Source organism: Scyliorhinus canicula, chromosome 10 (genome assembly GCF_902713615.1).
Source record: "Scyliorhinus canicula chromosome 10, sScyCan1.1, whole genome shotgun sequence".
Taxonomy (NCBI): Eukaryota; Metazoa; Chordata; class Chondrichthyes; order Carcharhiniformes; family Scyliorhinidae; genus Scyliorhinus; species Scyliorhinus canicula.
The window spans coordinates 124,410,785-124,431,005 of record NC_052155.1 but is presented as its reverse complement, the minus strand read 5'-3'; the positions used below and the strand labels follow the sequence as shown (position 1 = coordinate 124,431,005).

Genomic DNA, 20,221 nt, shown 5'->3' with positions numbered 1-20,221 from the left:
TCCCGAGGCATCACTGCAGGAGTTCGTCAGGGTAGTGTCCTATGCCCAACCATCTCCAGCTGTTTCATCAATGACCTTCCTTCAAACATAAGATCAGATGTGGGGATGTTCTCTGATGATTGCACAATGGACTGCACCAAAAGAGACAGAGGGGAAATTTCTTCTCACAGAGGGTGATGAGCATCTGGAAAGGGCTGCCCGAGGCAGTGGTAGAGCCGGGTACAATTTTAGAACATAGAACATAGAACAGTACAGTACAGAACAGGCCCTTCGGCCCTCGATGTTGTGCCGAGCAATGATCACCCTACTTAAACCCACGTAACCCGTATACCAACAATCCCCCCATTAACCTTACACTACGGGCAATTTAGCATGGCCAATCCACCTAACCCGCACATCTTTGGACTGTGGGAGGAAACCGGAGCACCCGGAGGAAACCCACGCACACACGGGGAGGACGTGCAGACTCCACACAGACAGTGACCCAGCCGGGAATCGAACTTGGGACCCTGGAGCTGTGAAGCATTGATGCTAACCACCATGCTACCGTGAGGCCCCAAAATTGTCTTTTTTTTTTAGAACAGTACAGATCAGGCCCTTCGGCCCTCGATGTTGTGCCGAGCAATGATCACCTTACTCAAGCCCACGTATCCACCCTATACCAGTAACCCAACAACCCCCATTAACCTTATTTTTTAGGACACTCCACCTAACGTGCACATCTTTGGACTGTGGGAGGAAACCGGAGCCCCCGGAGGAAACCCACGCACACATGGGGAGGACGTGCAGACTCAGCACAGACAGTGACCCAGCCAGGAATCGAACCTGGGACCCTGGAGTTGTGAAGCATTGATGCTAACCACCATGCTACTTGTCTGCCCTAATTTTGTCCTTTAAAAAGCAGTTAGACCATTACATGGGCAGGGTGGGTATAGAGGGATATGGGCCAAATGCGGGCAAGTGGGACGAACTTAGTGATAGAAACTGAATGACAAGCTGGGCCGATGGGTCTGTTTCCATGCTGTAAACATCTATCACTCTATAACCGCGACTTCTGAGACATTGAAGCGGTCCACGTGCAAATGCAAAATCTAGGGACGCAGGGTAAAGCTCTGGGGACCCGGGTTCGAATCCCATCACGGCAGATGGCAAAGTTTGAATTCAATAAAAATCTGGAATTAAAACTCTAATGGTGACCATGAAACCATTGTTGGTTGTCATGAAAACCCTTTTGTTCACTAATGTCCTTTAGGGAAGGAAATCTGCTATCCTTACCTGGTCTGGCCTACATGTGACTCCAGACGTATAGCAATGTGGTGACTCTTAACTGCCCCTTCAAAGGCAGTTCGGAATGGGAAATAAAAGCTGGGCCAGCCAGCGACGCCCACATCCCATAAACAATTTTGTTTTAAGCCTGGACAATATCCAGCTTGAGCTGACAAATGGCAAGTAACATTCACGCCACACAAGTGTCAGGCAGTGGGCATCTCCAATAAGAGAGAATCAAACCATAGCCCCTTGACATTCAATGGCATTACCATCATTAAATCCCCCCAACTATTAACACCCTGGGGGTTACCACTGACCAGAAACTGAACTGGACTAGCCAAATAAATACTGGGGCTGCAAGAACAGGTCAGAAGCTAGGAATCCTGTGGTGAGTAACTCACCTCCTGACTCCCCAAAGCCTGTACACCACCAACAAGGAGTGTGATGGCATATTCTCCACTTGCCTGCACGAGTGCAGCTCCAACAATATTCAAGAAGCTCAACACCATCCAAGACAAAGCAGCCCACTTGAATGGCACCCCTTCCACAAATATACACTCCCTTCGCCACCAATGCACAATTGCAGCAGTGTGTACTATCTACACAATGCACTGCAGGAACTCACCAAGTCTCCCTAGATAGCACCTTCAAAAACCACGACCACTTCCATCTAGAAGGACAAGGGGAGAAGATACATGGGAACACCACCAATTGGAAGTTCCCATCCAAATCACTTGCCACGCTGACTTTGAAATATATTGCCATTCCTTCACTGTCGCTGAGTCAAAATCCTGAAACTCCCTCCCTAATAGCACAGTGGGTGTACCTACACCACCTGGATTGCTGCAGTTCAAGAAGGCAGTTTCTCAAGAGCAATTAGGGATGGGTAATAAATGTTGGCCAAGTCAGCAAAGCCTACATCCTATAAAAATTAATTTTTAAAAACAATTATCGAATGCCTTTTGGAAATTCAAGTATACCACCTCTACAGGTTCCCCTTTTTGTCCACTTTGCTATTTCAAAAAACTCTGATTAATCAAACATGATTTCCCATTCATAAAACCATGCTGACTCTGCCTGATTGCATTATCATAGAATAGAATCCCTACAGTGCAGAGGACGTCATTTGGCCCATCAAGCCTGCACTGACCCTCCGAGAGAGCACCCTACTTGGCCCGCACCCTCGCCCTATCCTTGTAAACTCACCTAACCTTTGGATTCTTAAGGGGCAATTTTGGCATGGACAATCCACCCAACCTGCACACCTTTGGGCTGTGGAAGGAAACCGGAGCACCTGGAGGATACCCATGCAAACACCACACAGACAATCGCCCAAGGGCTAATGAACCCGGGTCCCTGGCACTGAGGCAGCAGTGCTGAGCACTGTGCTGCCCATAATTTACAAATTTATCATTTTGTAAATGCCCTGCCATTACCCCCTTAAAAATGGATGCTGACAGATGTAAGGCTAACTGGCATATTGTTTCCTGCTTTCTGTCTCCTATCTTGAATTATAGCATTACATTTCCAATTACAATTTTCCAATCCACTGGGAATCTCCCTTGAATCCAGGGAATTTTGAAAGATCACTACTAATGCCTCTACTATCACTGCAGCCATTTTTTTTCGGTGCAATCCATCAGGCCTTGAGGACTTGTCAGCTTCCAGATATAATGTTTTTCCCAGTACCTTTTCCGTAGTCATTGTGATTGTATTACATTCCTCCCTTCCATTTTTCTTTTCATAAAAAAATAATCTTGGGATTTTTTGTGCCTTCCACAACGAAACACAAAATAACTTATCCAATGGTTCCACCATTTCTTTGATTCCTATTATTAATGCCCCCGTCTCTCCCTCTAAGTGACCAATGCTCACTTTAGTTATTCTTTTCCATCCTTATTTTTTAGTTCTTTGCTGGTTTCAAAAATATGTTGAAACTTCTGATCTATCATCAAACTTTGTAGTACTGTATGCTTTTATTTCAATTTGATAGTATCTTTAACTTCCTTAGCCATAGATGGCACATCCTTCTTAAAGAGTCTTTCTTTCTTGAAAGAATGTGTCTTTTTTGAGAATTAAGAAATATCTCTTTAAATATCTGCTCCTGCTCCTCTGCTGTCCTAACTTTTAACCTATTTTCCAGATTCACTTTAGCTAACTCTGACTTCATACCCTTGTAATTGCCTATAGGTTTCAGACATTAATCTTAAACCCACACTTCTCACCCTGAAACTGATTGTGAAATTCTATCATGTTATGATCACTGTTGTCTATAGTTTCATTCGTAATGACACCATTAGCGAATACTCTTTCATGGCACATTATCAGGTCAAATATAGCCTGTTCCTTGGCTAGCACTAGAATATAAAGCTCCAAGAAACTGTCTTGAATACACGCAATGAACTCAACCCCTCGGCTCCATTTGCCAAATTGTCCAATCTATATTAAGAATAAAATCTTCTTTGATTGTTGCAGCACCTTTCCTGCAAGTCCCAAATATATTTTTCCGTGTACTCCATCCAATGTTGTAGCTATTGTTAGGGAGCCCATAAACTACTCCCACAGGCGGCATGGTAGCACAGTGGTTAGCACTGATGCTTCACAGCGCCAGGGACCTAGGTTCGATACCCGGTTTGGAGCGGAGTTCTGTGCGGTGTCTGCATGTTCTCCCCGGGTTTCCTCTGGGTGCTCTGGTATCCTCCCACAAGTCCTGAAAGACGTGCTTGTTAGGTGAATTGTTAGGTAAATTAGGAAGAATTCTGAATTCTTCCCCCATGTACCTGAACAGGCCCCGGAGTGTGGCGACTAGGGAATTTTCACAGTAACTATACTCCAGTGTTAATGTAAGCCTGCTTGTGACACTAATTATTAATAATCATAATAAAGATTATTATGATTTTTATTACAGATGATCTCTACCCAAACTAATTATACATCTCGATTTTCAGAACTAAGGTCATCTCTCTCAACTGCACTAATATCAGCCTTGATTAAGAGAGCAACCTCACCACTTTCTTCTAGCTCCATGTTGTTCCTTAGTGTCAAACCCCCCCTGAATAATTAGGTCCTTGCCTTGGTCACCTTGCAAACATATCTCTGAAATGGCAATGAGGTCATACTTACTTATTTATATTTGAGCTACTAATTAATTAGCTTTGTTGCAAATGTTGCATGCATTCAGATACAGAGACATTAATTCAGTCTGTTTACCATTCTCGTAAACTCTGACCTTATTTTTCGTGTACTCTTAGGTTTGTAGCCTCTCTCCCTTCTTGCCACATTCTGGTTATCGTTACCCATATCTGTACCCTGCTCTAATGCTTTGTCCTTCCTCTTTATTTTACCACATCTCCCCTCATAGGATACCTCTCTCTACACTCTCACCCCCGCCCCCCTCCCAACCACTTTTAATTTAAATGTCTTTCTACTGCCTTAGTTATATGACTAATTGCCAAAGATGCTGATGCAGGCGTTGATTACACTGACCTTGAAGAAGGGGAGGGATCCACTGGAGTGCGAGTCATACATGCCCACCTTGTTGCTGAATACAGACCGGAAAGTATTGGCAAAGGTGTTGGTGGGTAGGGTGAGGGGTGTGTGCCAGGGGTGGTATCTGAGGATCAAACAGGTTTAGTGAAGGGTAGGAAGCTCTCCAGTAACGTCAGGAGGCTGTTAAATGTCATTATGACTCCATCAGGGGGGTGGGCATCCATGTTTCTATGGATGCAGAGAAGGCTTTTGACCGGGTGGAGTGGGGGTACTTGTTTGAAATTTTGGGAAGGTTTGGGCTGAAGTTTGTGGTGTGGGTGCATCTTTTGTTTTTTTTAAATTTTTATTGGAATTTTTTGAAAAATATATAGAACATAGAACAGTACAGCACAGAACAGGCCCTTCAGCCCTCGATGTCGTGCCGAACAATGATCACCCTACTCAAACCCACGTATCCACCCTATACCCGTAACCCAACAACCTTACTTTTTTAGGGCACTACGGGCAATTTAGCATGGCCAATCCACCTAACCCGCACATCTTTGGACTGTGGGAGGAAACCGGAGCACCCGGAGGAAACCCACGCAGACACAGGGAGGACGTGCAGACTCCGCACAGACAGTGACCCAGCCGGGAATCGAACCTGGGACCCTGGAGCTGTGAAGCATTTATGCTAACCACCATGCTACCGTGCTACCCCTATATCAGCAGAACAATAATAATAATAACAATAATAAACATCCCCGGCACCCGTAACAACGCATATAACAAACCCCCCCCCACACCCCCAAACCCAATAAACAACAAAATAAATTAACAATAAGCAAATTAACTTAAACACTATCCCCCTAAGACCTCCCCCCCCCCCCCCCCCCCCCCCCTCCCCCGGCCCGGGTTGCTGCTGCTGCTGACCTAGTTCCTTATCGTTGAGCCAGAAAGTTGAGGAAAGGCTGCCACCTGCTAAAGAACCCTTGTAGCAACCCCCTCAGGGCAAATTTGACCCTCTCCAGCTTAATGAATCCCGCCATGTCATTGATCCAGGTCTCCACGCTCGGAGGTCTCGCACCTTTCCACTGCAGCAAGATCCTCCGCCGGGCTACTAGGGACGCAAAGGCCAAAATATCGGCCTTTTTCGCCTTCTGCACTCCCGGCTCCACCCCAACCCCAAATATCGCGAGTCCCCAGCCTGGCTTGACCCTGGACCCAACCACCCTCGACACCGTTCTCGCCACCCCCTGCCAGAATTCCCCCAGTGCCGGGCATGCCCAAAACATATGGGCATGGTTCGCTGGGCTCCCCGAACACCTAATGCACCTGTCCTCGCCCCCAAAAAACCTGCTCATCCTCCTCCCGGCCATATGAGCCCTGTGCAGTACCTTGAACTGGATGAGGCTAAGCCTCGCACATGAAGAGGAGGAGTTCACCCTCTCCAGGGCGTCCGCCCATGTCCCCTCCTCAATCTGCTATCCCAGCCCCACTTCCCACTTAGCCTTCAGCTCCTCTACCGACGCCTCCTCCACCTCCTGCATCACCTGATAGATGTCAGACACCTTCCCATCCCCGACCCACACCCCCGAAAGCACCCTATCCCTTACCCCCGCGGGGGCAGCGAAGGGAACCCCTCCACCTGCCGCCTAGCAAATGCCTTGACGTGAAGGTACCTGAACATATTCCCCGGGGGGAGCTCAAACTTCTCCTCCAGTTCACCCAGGCTCGCAAACCTCCCGTCAATGAACAGGTCTCCCAACTTCCTAATGCCCGCCCTGTGCCACCCCAGGAACCCGCCATCAATGTTCCCTGGGACAAACCGGTGGTTCCCCCGCAGCGGGGCCTCCACCGAGCCCCCCACTTCCCCCCCCTGTGCCGCCTCCACTGCCCCCAAATTTTGAGGGTAGCCGCCACCACCGGGCTCGTAGTGTACCTCGTTGGAGGGAGCGGCAACGGCGCCGTTACCAGTGCCTTCAGGCTCGTGCCTCCACAGGACGCCCTCTCCATCCGTTTCCATGCTGCCCCCTCCCCATCCATTACCCACTTACATACCATCAAGATATTAGCCGCCCAATAGTACCCAGAGAGGTTGGGCAGCGCCATCTCCCATCTATCCCTGCCCCGCTCCAAAAAGACCCTCCGTACCTTCGGAGTCCCGTGTGCCCAAACAAATCCCAGAATGCTGCTGTTCACCCTCCTATAAAAGGCCCTCGGAATGAAAATGGGGAGGCACTGAAACAAAAACAAAAACCTCGGGAGCAACGTCATTTTAACGGACTGTACTCTACCCGCCAACGACAACGGCAGCATGTCCCAACTTTTAAATTTATCCTCCATCTACTCCACCAACCTAGTAAAATTAAGCTTGTGCAGAGTCCCCCAGCTCCTAGCCACCTGAACCCCCAGGTACCTAAAACTCCTCACTGCCCTCTTTAGTGGGAGCCTACCAATCCCCTCCTCCTGATCTCCCGGGTGTACAACAAACAGCTCACTCTTGCCCAGGTTCAATTTATAGCCCGAGAAACTCCCAAACTCAGCAAGAATCTCCATCATCTCCGGCATTCCCCCCACCGGGTCTGCTACATACAGCAGCAAGTCGTCTGCATACGGCGACACTCGGTGCTCCTCCCCACCCCGCACCAGACCCCTCCACCTCCCCGACTGGGTGCATCTTTTGTATGCATCTCCGGTGGCAAGCGAGCGTACGAACGAGATGAGTTCACCGGACTTTGGGTTACATAGGGGAATGAGGCAGGGATGCCGTTGTCACGATTGCGAATCGCATTGGCGATTGTACCTTTGGCCCTTTGGAGGTCTGCTGAGTGGCGAGAGATTGTGAGGAGGGGGGGCAGGGAGCACCATGTGCCATTGTACACAGATGACCTGTTGTTATTTGTGTCGGACCCACTGGAGAGTACGGGCGGGATCATGGGCTTGTTAGAGAGGTTTGGGGTCTTCTCCAGGCATAAGGTGAACATTGGGAAGAGCGAGGTATTTCTGGTGAATGCGGCAGGACGGGAGGCCAATTTAGGTGCACTGCTGTTCAAGGTAGCTGGAGAGAGGTTTAGGTATTTGGGGATTCAGGTGACACGGGAATGGGCCACAATGCACAGGTGGAATTTGACAGCGTTAGTGGAGGGAGTTAAGGGGGATTTGAAGAGGTAGGACTTGTTGCACTTGAAGTTGGCAGGGAAGGGTGCAGGTGGTGAAGATGAATATGCTGCCAAGGTTCCTGTTTGTCTATCAGACCCTCCTGATCTTTCTCCCTGAGGCCGCCTTCCCGAGGGTGGAGGCACTGATCTCGGAGTTTATATGGCCAGGGAGGTGCCGAGGGTAAAGAGGGCTCTGCTATGTGGGGTTGGCGCTCACAAGCCTGATGCATTATTTTGGATGGGGGGGGGGGGATGGCGGGCGGGGGGGAGGGGTGGCCTGGTGGAGTTGGTCAGGTTAGAAGAGGAGTCCTGCAGGGATCCAGCCTGAGGGCCATGGTGATGGCCCTGTTGCCTTTACCTCTGGGGAAGTATACGGGGCGTCTGGTAGTACAACCGACGGGCAGGGTGTGGAACCAGTTAAGGAGACATTTTAAGTTGGAAAAAATGTCGGTGCTGACACCATTGTGTAGGAACCAGAGGTTCAAGCCGGGGGAGACGGATGCGATGTAGAGGAAGAGGAGGAAGGCGGGTTTGGAGCAAGTTGCGGATATGTTCGTGGAGGAGAAGTTTGCAGGACTTGACGGGCTGTGGGAGAGGTTTGAGCTGCCGAAGGGCGGTGAGTTTAGGTATATGCAGACGTGAAAGAAGTGGGGGGCATTCCCCAAGCTACCGGAGTACACACTGTTGGAGCAACTACTGCTTACTGATGACGTGGGGGAGGGCAGGGTTGGAGATATATATGGATGGTTGGGGGAGCTGGGGGGGACGCAGGTGGTAAGGATCATGAGTAACTGGGAGGAGGAGTTGGGAGGGAAATGGGGTTGGTGCTGTGGTGCGAGGCAAAGCGGCGGGTGAACTCAACCTCCTGCATGAGGATGAGCTTGATTCAGTTCAAGGGCGCATATGATCCGGGCAAGGATGAATGGGTGGTCAATAGGTAAGAGAGATTTGGGTGGGGACTGGCAAATCACGCGCATATGTTCTGGAGCTGTGCGAAGCCCGAGAGCCATTGGGAGGCTGTGTTGGAAGGTTCGCCAAGATGGTGGGGGTGGAGGTCAAGCCAGACCCTGTGGTGGCAATATTTGGGGTCTTGGGTGCTGGAGCTTCTGGAGGGGGTGGGGGTTGATGTTGTGACCTTCGCCTCTCTGATAGCTCGGCGAAGGATCCTGTTAAATTGGAGGTGGGACATGTCACCCGGCTTGGTTGGGGAATTTGTATGACTTTCTCCAGCTGGAGAAGACTAAGGGCGGGATTCTCTGTTGCCCGGCGCCAAAATCTTATCAGGCGATTGGGCAGAGAATCCCCATTTGCGAGCGAATCGGGGTCAGCGCCGTATTTCTGCCCCTTCCAAATCGCCGTCATCTAGGAGCGTGGCCCATGCCGTTGCAACGGCGTCAGCACGTCGCTTTAAGGCCCTCCCCCGATGCTCCGCACCCGATGGGCCGAATTCACGACCACGCAGGTTGCATGTGGTCTGAGTTTTCATAAACCCGGCGTGGCAGCTGCAGATTTTGTCCAGCGCCGCCACAGTCGGGGGTGGGGGGGTGGAGCTGTGCTGCTGGCAGGAGGGGCTTATGGAGAGGGATGGGAGGACTGGTGGGGGTTCGGGGGGGGGATCCAGGGGGACACTATTTGGCCAGTCTGGTCCGCGCTCGGCCAGCGCCATGTTGTATGGCACGACCGCTGCAGGGCGTCACTGTGCACGTGCGCGGCCACTTTCCCAGCAATTCTCCGGCTGTTTATGTCTGGAACGCCGGGAGTTTTACCTGCCGCTGCTGCTAGCCCCCCACCGGGCGGAGCATTGGTGCGGGGGCACCGCCAACGTTTTCATTGTAAAACTAGACACTTCCTCTGGACATAGCCTCAAAATTGGAGAATCCAGCCCTAAGTTCAAGTTGAGGGGGTCAAAGGAGGACTTCAAGTTGCGATGGAGGCTGTTCATGACGCTATTTGAGAAGTTACTTGTCGTGGGGGGAGGGGATAATAGGGAACAAAATTGTACACACTGTCGATTGTGATTTGATGGACTTTGTTGATGATACATGTGTTTGGAATTAAATACCTTTTTTAAAAAGTTATACAACTAGCTCGAACACTGGTCCCAGCACAATTCAGCTGAAAACTGTCCCAATGGTACAGTTCCCACTTTCCCCAATACTCGTACCAGAGCCCCATGAATCAAAACCGATTTCTCCCACACCTAGCTTTGAGCCGTGCATTCAACTCTTCTAATCATATTTACCCTGCACTAATTCAACTTGTGACTCGGGTGGTAATCAGCAATTATTAAATTTGTGGTTTTGTTTTTTTATTTTGGCCCTCAGCCGCTAATAATCTCTAATGGTGGAATTTGAATTCAATAAAAAATCTGGAATGAAAAGTCTAATAATCACCATGAAACCATTGTTGTAAAAACTCATCAGGTTCACTAATGTCCTTTAGGGAAGGAAATCTGTCACCCTTACCTGGTCTGGCCCTCATGTGACTCCAGACCCACAGCAAAGTGGTTGACTCTTAAATGCTCCCAGGAATGGCAAATAAATGCTGGCACAGCCAGCGACTACATTCCATAAACAAATTTTTCAAAAGCAGAACCTCGCTCTTAATCTATTCTATGTCATTGGGACCCACATGGACCACCACAACTGGATCCACCCCATCCCACTGCAAGTGCCAGCCATCCGTGAGCAGATGTCCCAAACCCTCAGCAGATGAATGGCAAGTTGAGGTGGAGAGCAAAAGTTCTGCCAATTCCTCCTCCTGCATCTAGATAAGACACCAGAGGACAATAGTTCATCTGGAGCTGTACTTCATCAAAGGATCATTCTCTTCAATGGAGGGGATTAGAAGGGAATGGAAGAAAATAGGTGAGAAAAATCCAAATTTCAGTGTGACCTGATCATCATTTAGTTACTGAATGAAATTATATTATGCCCCCATGTTTCATTTCAAGTTTAATCAAGTTATCTGTCAAGCCTTTTCCCCAATGAACTGCCTTGCTATTAAATTGCATTACTCCCCAGTATTGAACAGCTTCTTAGAGTGCTGCTATCCAATTACGTGACTACAATGAGAAGAATATTTTTGTAATGCGCTTTACTAATTAGGCTGTGGAATTTAAAAAATAGAACAGTTCTGAACCTTAGCTACCTGGTTTGTACATTAGAAAAGGGAACGAGGCACTTCAATTTTAATTATCCACTAAGAATGTTCATTGCAGAAAGAGCTTGTAACCTAGATTTTCATGTTGTGTTATAGTTATATTTATTACATTACATGCAGAAGATTAAAGGGCTGACCTAGAAAGGACTGTCTTCTAATAATTCTCGAGCAATTTATTGGCAGTCCTTGAAATCTGCCCTGAACAGAAATTGAAAGCCTATGTGTAGCATGTATACAATACTCTCTTTGTTTTGAGGTTGCCTATACAGACTTTGCAGTCTGTATAGGCAAGTCTGGGTATAGTGCAGCCAGGATCTAAGCAGATATTGACATCTCCAAACTGATTATTTAGAAGCCTATCATTGACTTTTTGCTAAGGTTTGTGCATCTATCTAATGTAAAGCATCAGCGTACATTAATATTCTTTAAGTGGAGTATTTTATTCAAAATCCATGATTTTCATGACATAACATCTAATAACTGAATTGTTCAAGTTGCTCCTATTTCTTTGGCACTAAATGAGAAGGCATTATTGTTTTTTTTAAACATACATAGAATTTAGAAACAGACCATTCAACCCAACAGTTTTGTGCCAGTTTTTATGTTTTTGTGAGCCTTCTCCCACCTGTCTTCATCTCACCCTATCAGCGTATCCTTCTAATACTTTCTTCTCTGTATAATGATTAGCCCCATTCCCATGACTGTCTGCACCTTGGGTAGATGTTGAATTAAAGCAGCTACAAGCAGAACAGGCTGGAGTTTCTGTGACGAGTCACTCACATCCTGACTTCATCAAAGCCTCTTAACCATCTGTAATCTCAGACAAGACATGTGATGGAATACTCACCATATCCCCATTAACTCACACCATCGCCACTTGGATTCTATTCCTTCTTGTTACTAGGTCATCATTCTAGAATTCCCTACTTCATCTAACAGTGAAAATACTGTTACATAGACTGAAGTATTTCAAGGAGACGGTACGCAACCAACATCTTGGTTGGGGGGTTGTATGGGGGGGGGGGGTGCACAGAGAATGTGATGTTTTCAATTTCAGACCAATATACGGCCTCTGATATGCCTAATATACGGCCAGATGTCCAAACACAGTGGCATAGTGGTTAGCACTGCTGCCGCACAATGCCAAGGGCAAAGGTTCAATTCCAGCCTCAGGTGACTGTCTGTGTGGAGTTTGCACATTCTCCCTGTGTCTGCGTGGGTTTCGTTCAGGTGCTCCAGTTTCCTCCCACAGTCCAAAGATGTGCAGGTTAAGTGGATTGGCCATGATAAATTGACCCTTAATGTCCAAAAGGTTGGGTGGGGTTACTGGGTTGTGGAGCTTTGACAAAGAGTCATCGGACTCGAAACGTTAACACTTTTCTCTCCCTACAGATGCTGCCAGACTTGCTGCGATTTTCTAGCATTGTCCCTTTCGTTACTGGGTTGTGGGGATTGGGTGGGAGTCTCGCTAGTGTGCTCTTTCCAAGGGCCGGTGCAGACGTGATGGGCCATATGGCCTCCTTTTGCACTGTAGGGATTCTATCTGTGCAATTACACAGGCTGTTTAGCACACTGGGCTAAATCGCTGGCTTTGAAAGCAAACCAAGGCAGTCCAGCAGCACGGTTCGATTCCCATAACAGCCTTCCCGAACAGGCGCCAGAATGTGGCGACTAGGGGCTTTTCATCGTAACGTCATTGAAGCCTACTCGTGACAATAAGTGATTTTCATTTCATTTCATTTCATTTCACCATATTCTGTGCACGCTGCAAAAAAATTGTGCCTATATTTGTTCGTGTATTTGTGTTGAGGGAGAGTTAATAATGTAACATTAGTCAACTCCTCAGCTTTGCAATACCTTGCAACTACCCAAGGCTGTAGGCATGTTTATGACCAGCAGCAATACTGCTGTGCGACTATCAGGAAATAGTCTCCCAACAGAATCGGAAGGGCAGTGCTCTGACTAGAGAGTGTAGAGTGAGTGATTTTATAAACTTGACATTGGAAGTGATTACAGACCTTGATTGCAGGAGACAATTCGAAAGGATGAACTCTGGCGTAATGTTGGCAGCTTCCCTTTATTACTTTGGACATATCTTTCCTGGCCATAAAGTCTCTTTGTGAGGTGGTTTGGGATCATTAGTATAGCTGATATGTTCAGGTTGTACTTTGTGATACATTATGGAGCATTCAAACAAACATATTTCATTTTAATGTGCAAATTACTCAAATGTCATGGGTCAATGAGGAATGAAGGGTAACTGCAAAATTTTAAAATACCGTCTTGTTCAAACATGTCATATGTACATTAATAGATGAATTAATGATGCAAATGCCTTTCTATTAGCAGAGACCTGGACACTGCTGAGCTGAATGGGGACATTGAGAATCTAATGAGCGTGGTACGTGTTGTACAATTAGTTACTTTATTTCAAAATCTACCAAGACGATAGCAATGTAGCCACTAAAAATCCACATTTTGCTGTGACAGCCTTTCTTTTCTTTAAAAATGTTTTTATTCCTAATTTTTCAATAATTTTTGACAAAACACTACAAAAAAGAGAATAATACAAAGAAAACAAAGCAATATATCAACAAAAACCACTTAACCCTCTATCCAGCTAAGAATTTAACAAACAAAACAAAATAGGGCATCTGCCCCTAACTAATAACGTGAAACTGAGGCCCCCACCTCCCCCCATGGCGTCTCCACTGCCCCCAGATCCTCAATGTCGCCGCCACCACTGGGCTCGTGGTGTATCGCATCGATGGAAGCGGCAATGGTGCCGTCATCAGTGCCCCCAAGCTAGTGCCTATACAGGACAACGCTTCTAGCCGTTTCCATGCCGCCCACTCTCCCTCCATTACCCACTTCCGAATCATAGACACATTCGCTGCCCAGTAATAGCTGCACAAGTTCGGCAGTGCCAACCCACCTCCCTCCTGTGACAGCCTTTCACGTGTAAATGCTAACTTTAGTTTGTCTGGAGGATTGTAGATATTTAAAAATGTCGGGGAGTAATGTAAATGACATCCTTCACTAGAAGCACATGCTTACCTCTTTTTATGCTTTCTAAGAACTTCAAAATCAGAGTGTCCATTTCTATATCAAGCTTTTATATGCCAAAATCCAGCAGAACATTATGGCATATAGGAAGGATATCCAGTATCTGAGAAGACCGCAACTGATTGGGAGCGGGGTGGGGGGTGGTAGTGTGGTGGTTTAAGCATCAAAGATCAACTGTGAAAATGCAAATGGCTGGAGTGAGAGCAGGAAAAGGTGTAGCTATGATTGGCGGTAGAACAGCAACTGACAGAGAAAGGGAATGTGTAATTGCAGGAACAGTGATCACAGGAGAGAGGTTATCTGTAATTGGAGGATCGGTGAGTGGAGGAGAGAGAGCTCTAATGAATGGAGGAGCTCTAATGAATGGAGGGAAAAGGGTAGGTGTGTCTGCAATTGAATAGTGCATGGAGAAAAGAGCAGGAAGCAATGAGCCAGACAAGGTCTCGAGTGGACTGTGCTTCAGCAGCTGAGAGCACTCTGGTTTCATTGGGCGGCACGGTAGCACATCGGTTATCACTGTTGCTTCACAGCGCCAGGGTCCCGGGTTTGATTCCTGCTTGGGTCACTGTGCAGAGTCTGCACGTTCTCCCCGTGTCTGCGTGGGTTTCCTCCGGGTGCTCCAGTTTCCTCCCACAAGTCCTGAAAGACGTGTTTGTTAGGTGCATTGGATATTCTGAATTCTCTCCCTGTGTCCCCGAACAGGCGCCGGAGTGTCGCAACTAGGGGCCTTTCACAGTAACTTCATTGCAGCCTACTTGTAACAATAATACTTAATCTAAGCCTACTTGTGCAACAATAAACATTATTAGTATCATTATTATTATTGGTCAAGTGTTGTGGGAAGTGGAGAGCGATTCGGCGGGGGGAGGGAAATGCCCTGGTAGCCAGTTGGCCTCTGAGCAGAGGGGCTGATCTGGCTGGATGTAATAGGACCCGTTGAGCGTCTGGTTGCCGGCTTTGGATTCGAGCCAAACTCTAGAATTTTCCCCATTTAGCAACACTCAATGGCCCAGACACTACCTGGAGCCAAATGGGCCACATAAAAACACACAAACTAAAAGCCATTCCGATGGACATTGTCAATCATGGTCAGATAAATCTTTGCCTCAGATTGTGTGTGTTTCTCAAAGGATTTAGTCACAGTGAAAGCTGAATACTTTCTGGCAATTTTATGAAGCAGATTGTATTCTTGATAATGCATATGAAACGAGGCCAATGAACATCTCCTTCAGCATTGACTCACCCAGATTTACTATGGTGTAAGCCACAGGTTAATTGAGGGTGCCTAAATAATATATGAGACACCAGAGTTAGAAAATGCTATCACACTCTTTGGCAAGATGAATGGAATTTTAAGGCTTTTTATGATCTATGTCCAGACTTTCAAGCTGCATGCATCTTCCCCTCCCTTTATGGTCCACTGAAAGTTCTAGCTCTTATGCCAGGAGAGAAAGTTAATAGTTTAGGTGTGGGATACGCAAGGAGAGATAGAATGAGATGGAAGAGAGATAGAATGTAGTCAATGAGCAGAGAGCTAGAATGGGATGTGTGGAGAGGAGAATTGGAACCAGTAAGGTATAGAGATGGAAAAGCACCTATAAGGAAAGGGAGAAGAGGACCAGCAAGAGGAGATTAGTGTTCGCTCCAAAGTGCCAGCTTGTGGGTTATACAGCTATCCACGCATTGAAGTAAACAGGCCGCTTAAAATTTTGTGGAAATTCAGTGAATTTTAAAATGCAAGTTGTTCTTGGACAATGAGTAGTTTTCAGAGAGGTTCGCAGCCCATGCACTACAAAGAAAGTTTAGAAGGAACATTTGTGCTGAGGTCAAGAATGGCACTTTATAAATACAAATCCTATTATTTCTGTTAGTCATCATTAAAGTGGGAGCAAAGTACCACGGCGAGTGGAAATTATAGATCATTCCAGTATGTTCTTAACCGGCAAAACTGTGTAGTAAAGCTGAGGTGTTCAATTCCCGTGAACCAACTGGAAGTCAGCTGCTTCCATTTATGCGGACCATTGTCAAAGAGTATATCAGACGACAACGTCTGACCTTTGCTTGCATTCATAAAATCTCTACAGTGCAGAAGGAGGCCATTCAGCCCGTCGAGTCTGCACCTACCCTGAGAAAGAGTACCGTACCTAGGCCTATACACCGATGCTATCCCCATAACCTGACCTAACCTTTTGGACACTAAGGAGCAATTTAGCATGGCCAGACCACCTAACCTGTACATCTTTGGGCTGTAGGAGGAAACTGGAAACTGAGCATCTGGAAGAAACTCACACAGACATGGGGAGAACGTGCAAGCTCCACACAGTCACCTGAGGCCAGAATTGAACCCGGGCCCCTGGCGCTGTGAGGCAGCAGTGCTAACCACTATGCCACTGTGCTGCTTAAGCTCAGTGAGCATGGAAATCGGGAAGTTGCTGTCTTGAGGTTCCCTGCTCTTTCAAAAGCTTTGCTCAAATAATAACTCACCAAGAGACTTTTAATTCAGATAGATGCAATGATGTTATTTAACAATATGAATTAGTTACCAACTAATCATATCCAAAGGGCGGCAGGGTGGCACAGTGATTAACACTGCTGCTTCACAGCACCAGGGACCCGGTTCAATTCCGGCCTTGGATGCATGTGTGGACTGTGTGGTGTTTTGTATGTTCTTCCCGTCTATGCGTGGGTTTCCTCTGGGTACTCCAGTTTCCTCCCATAGACCAAAGGTGTACACGTTAGGTAGATTGGCCATGTTAAATTTCCCCTTAATGTCTAGGGATGTGTAGGTTGCGTATGGGGTTACGGGGATAGGGTGGGGTGGACGGGGGAGTCTAAATGGGTAGAGTGCTCATTTTAAGGATTGGTGTAGTCTCGATGGGCTGAATGGCCTCCTTCTGCACTGTAGAGATTCCATAATAACGATTTGGAGCTTGTCCATTTAATGTCGGTGAATTTTCAATACTATGATAAATTTTAATTGCTGCCGATCAACCACTCTGGTACTGGAAATTTAATTTTATAAGTGTGGAGTCTCACACCTTCATATTTTAATGTTTGTTGGAGATGTTTTAAAAAATTGAAAACACTTTTTAAAATTTCTTTTTAAATCACTTTCTCAATCCCATCATTCTTTCCTTCTCACACAAGACCAGAGAATGCTGGAAAAAGTCAGTAGGTCAGGCAGCAACTGCAGGGAGAGAAAACAGAGTTAACATTTCGAGTCTATGTGGCTCGTGCTTTCTGTACACTTCCACGTTTGAACCCTACATGCCTCCGTGAAAATTCTTCAATCTGATTGATTGAGGGGACACGCTGTTAGTTGTCCTTCGTACACAGGCCCCGATCCTCTGTAGACCGTGGCCTGTTTTGACTGTCCAATACCTGAAAACCCACACCAGTGCAATGATTGGCACAGGCCATTCGTCTGATTCTATCCGTAAAATGCTGCCAATAATTTCTCAAGTTTTACTTTTCAATTTGTCTCAATTTCTATTTCCTCTGTTGATTAGCCGTGGCCCAACCTAGAGGACAGCCAAGTGACCTATGCATGATATTTGATGAGCATCATTTTTGGATCAGCTATTCGGGACAAATGAGGAAACAAAATGATTCACCATTTCATCTGTTTCCATTATTGAGATTCCAGGCAATCTTGTCTTTCTTCCTGTATCACAGACTTAATTTTGCACTTGCCTCATGGAGAATCATAAGCATCTATCCTGTTAAATTGTGCCACCATACCACTAGTTCATTTTTTTTCCACATGAACAGGAGTTATTTCCTTGAGCCTGTGAGATTATTCCACCCTTTTTTGCCATTTTTGCCCCAAATCCTTCAATAGTTTTGGTTAACGACAATCTATGGATCTCCATTTTAAATTTTAACATTTGCAAAAGAGTGTTCCTAACTTCTCCCATCCTGTCTACATAAAAGTGTTTCCTATTGGTAAAAATGGTGATAGTTTCCTTTCAAAGTTTTCCTTTTGTGGTTAAACGGTTCTTTTAGTGGAACATAATCTGAAAAATATTAATTCCCAAGATAAATTTGCAACACTGCAGAGCCACATAAACCTGTTAAAATAACCACATAATTGACAAGACTATGAATCTGGAAGTCAACCAGCTAAGTTTGGTGTTGCAAGATATTTTTCTGTAGTTTTTGTGAGGCAACCTATTTTCTTTCAATTCGTACAGAGCTGGTATGAAGGCGAAGTAAACCATATAAGTGAAAGTGTCAGAGCAACTGGAAGAGTCAAATCATGTTGACAGACTTTCAAAACAGTTAATTTTGCTTCTTTAAAGTAATAATATTTTAATGTAGATTTTGAAATAACTTTTTCAAAAACAGAACATGGCCTTGATTATGCAAGTCTTTTTATAGCTTTCAGAAAAGGAGACCAACAGCTATTCAGTCACCAATTTTGGAAATGAAGTGCCAGCAAATGGTCACACTGACAGTCTTGCAAATGGAGATGGTAAGCCAGCAATTAGCATTTCTTAATCCAGTGGCCTTTGAAGTAGCATTCTTACTTGGCTTGAACCAACCTTAAAACAGTTATGCACACTAATATTTAATTATGTAATTACTTCCTAACTTTGCAATGGGTTGATTCCTAGTTGACAAAATTAAGTACATGCTCCATTTGTGGAAATGTCATTTTAAAATTGTGCCTTGCATTTGCCGAAATGTTGATCCTTTGGTCATTGCCATTTTCTGATACTCTGTTGATATCAAAAGCATCACATTGTACTTTTTCATTTGAAGCTTCTGTTCACTTACAGCAACAGTTGCAGTTAACATTTGCATTACATTGGTTGTTGGATTTTGGAATTATTTTTACCCAAACGCAAAGAATTCTACGTGTCTCATAATAATGTTGACTTTTTAAAATGGAACTAAAAGTAAATGATTTCACTTTGACAGTTCTTTCAGATGAGAGCGCAACTGTTCATCCTCCTGAAGACGCCGGGCTTCCAATTGTAGTAAATCAGCAAGATAGCTCCTGTAAGTCTTCAAAATGCCCTCAGAGTAGAGAACTTCCGCAAATACCTGGCAATGATTCAGTACCAAACGTCGAATCTACAGAAGTGACTGAAAGCAAGACCTCTCATGGAGCATATGAGCCCTATGAGGTGCTAAAGGACAGTTCTTTTCAAGATATAATCATTGAAGACACCCTGTATGAAACTGTAAAGGAGCTAAAAGAGGAATCTGGCAGTGTGGCCAATGTGATTTATGCTCAATCAGAAAACATGGATTTGAATATCATGGTACAAGGTCAAAATCCTGAAGTTGCTGGTGTGAATGCAGAATATGCAACAGTAAGCAAGGCAAAAATGAATCGGCAGAACACTTCAACAGAACAGATAACGATTATGGTAGATGATCCTCCGCCAATTCCAGTAAAGCAGCTGAATGAAAATGAACAGTTGGAGGATAAAGACGTAGAGGTGAGACATTTTGTTATTATTTGTAGCTCATTCACATCTGTCCAAAGATATGCAGGTTAACTGGATTGTCCATGCTAAAATTGCCCCACAGTCTCCAAAAATGTACAGATTAGGTGCGATTATGAGGTTACGAGGAGGGGCAGGCAGATGGGTGGGCCTAGGTAGGGTGCTCTTTCTGAAGAAAGGTGCCGACTCGATGGCCTCCTGCTGCACTGTCGGGATTATATGGATTCTTTGAAGTGCTGACTCTCACATTTGATCAAGAAGGATCTAGCACGTGGAGTCGCCTCACCTTACTTTACAGTGTTGTTGCAATACTGTTGGTTTCAAAAATAGCAATGTGTTTGTGAATTCCTTTTCAGAACAAAGGACTTGGAGCAGAGTAGGCTTTTTGAACTTGTTTCACCATTTGATAAAATCATGGCTGATCTGATTGTGGTCTGAACTCCACCTTCCTGTCTGCCCCCATAACTCTTGACTTCATTGTCTTTCATAAATCTAACTAACTCATCTATTTCATTTTCAAAGTAATTGAATTGTCCCATACCATTGCTTTTAGTTTCTTTCCATTGGGTACCCTTAATACCCCCAAAATAGGTTTACAGTACCTTTTTTGTTAGGAAAATATTTTCTTAACTATATGTT

General features: G+C 45.8%; 1 protein-coding gene across 2 annotated transcripts in view; it reads left to right on the top strand.

Moving 5' to 3' along the window:
• pag1 (phosphoprotein membrane anchor with glycosphingolipid microdomains 1) overlaps nucleotides 1-20,221 on the top strand; it is a 284,245-nt gene that overhangs the window by 195,218 nt on the left and 68,806 nt on the right. For both annotated transcript variants that reach the window (XM_038809688.1, XM_038809687.1), the window contains 3 exons: nucleotides 13,407-13,461; nucleotides 18,507-18,600; nucleotides 19,050-19,576. In XM_038809688.1, the coding sequence (XP_038665616.1) occupies nucleotides 13,407-13,461; nucleotides 18,507-18,600; nucleotides 19,050-19,576 (676 nt within the window). The remainder of the gene's footprint in view (nucleotides 1-13,406; nucleotides 13,462-18,506; nucleotides 18,601-19,049; nucleotides 19,577-20,221) is intronic.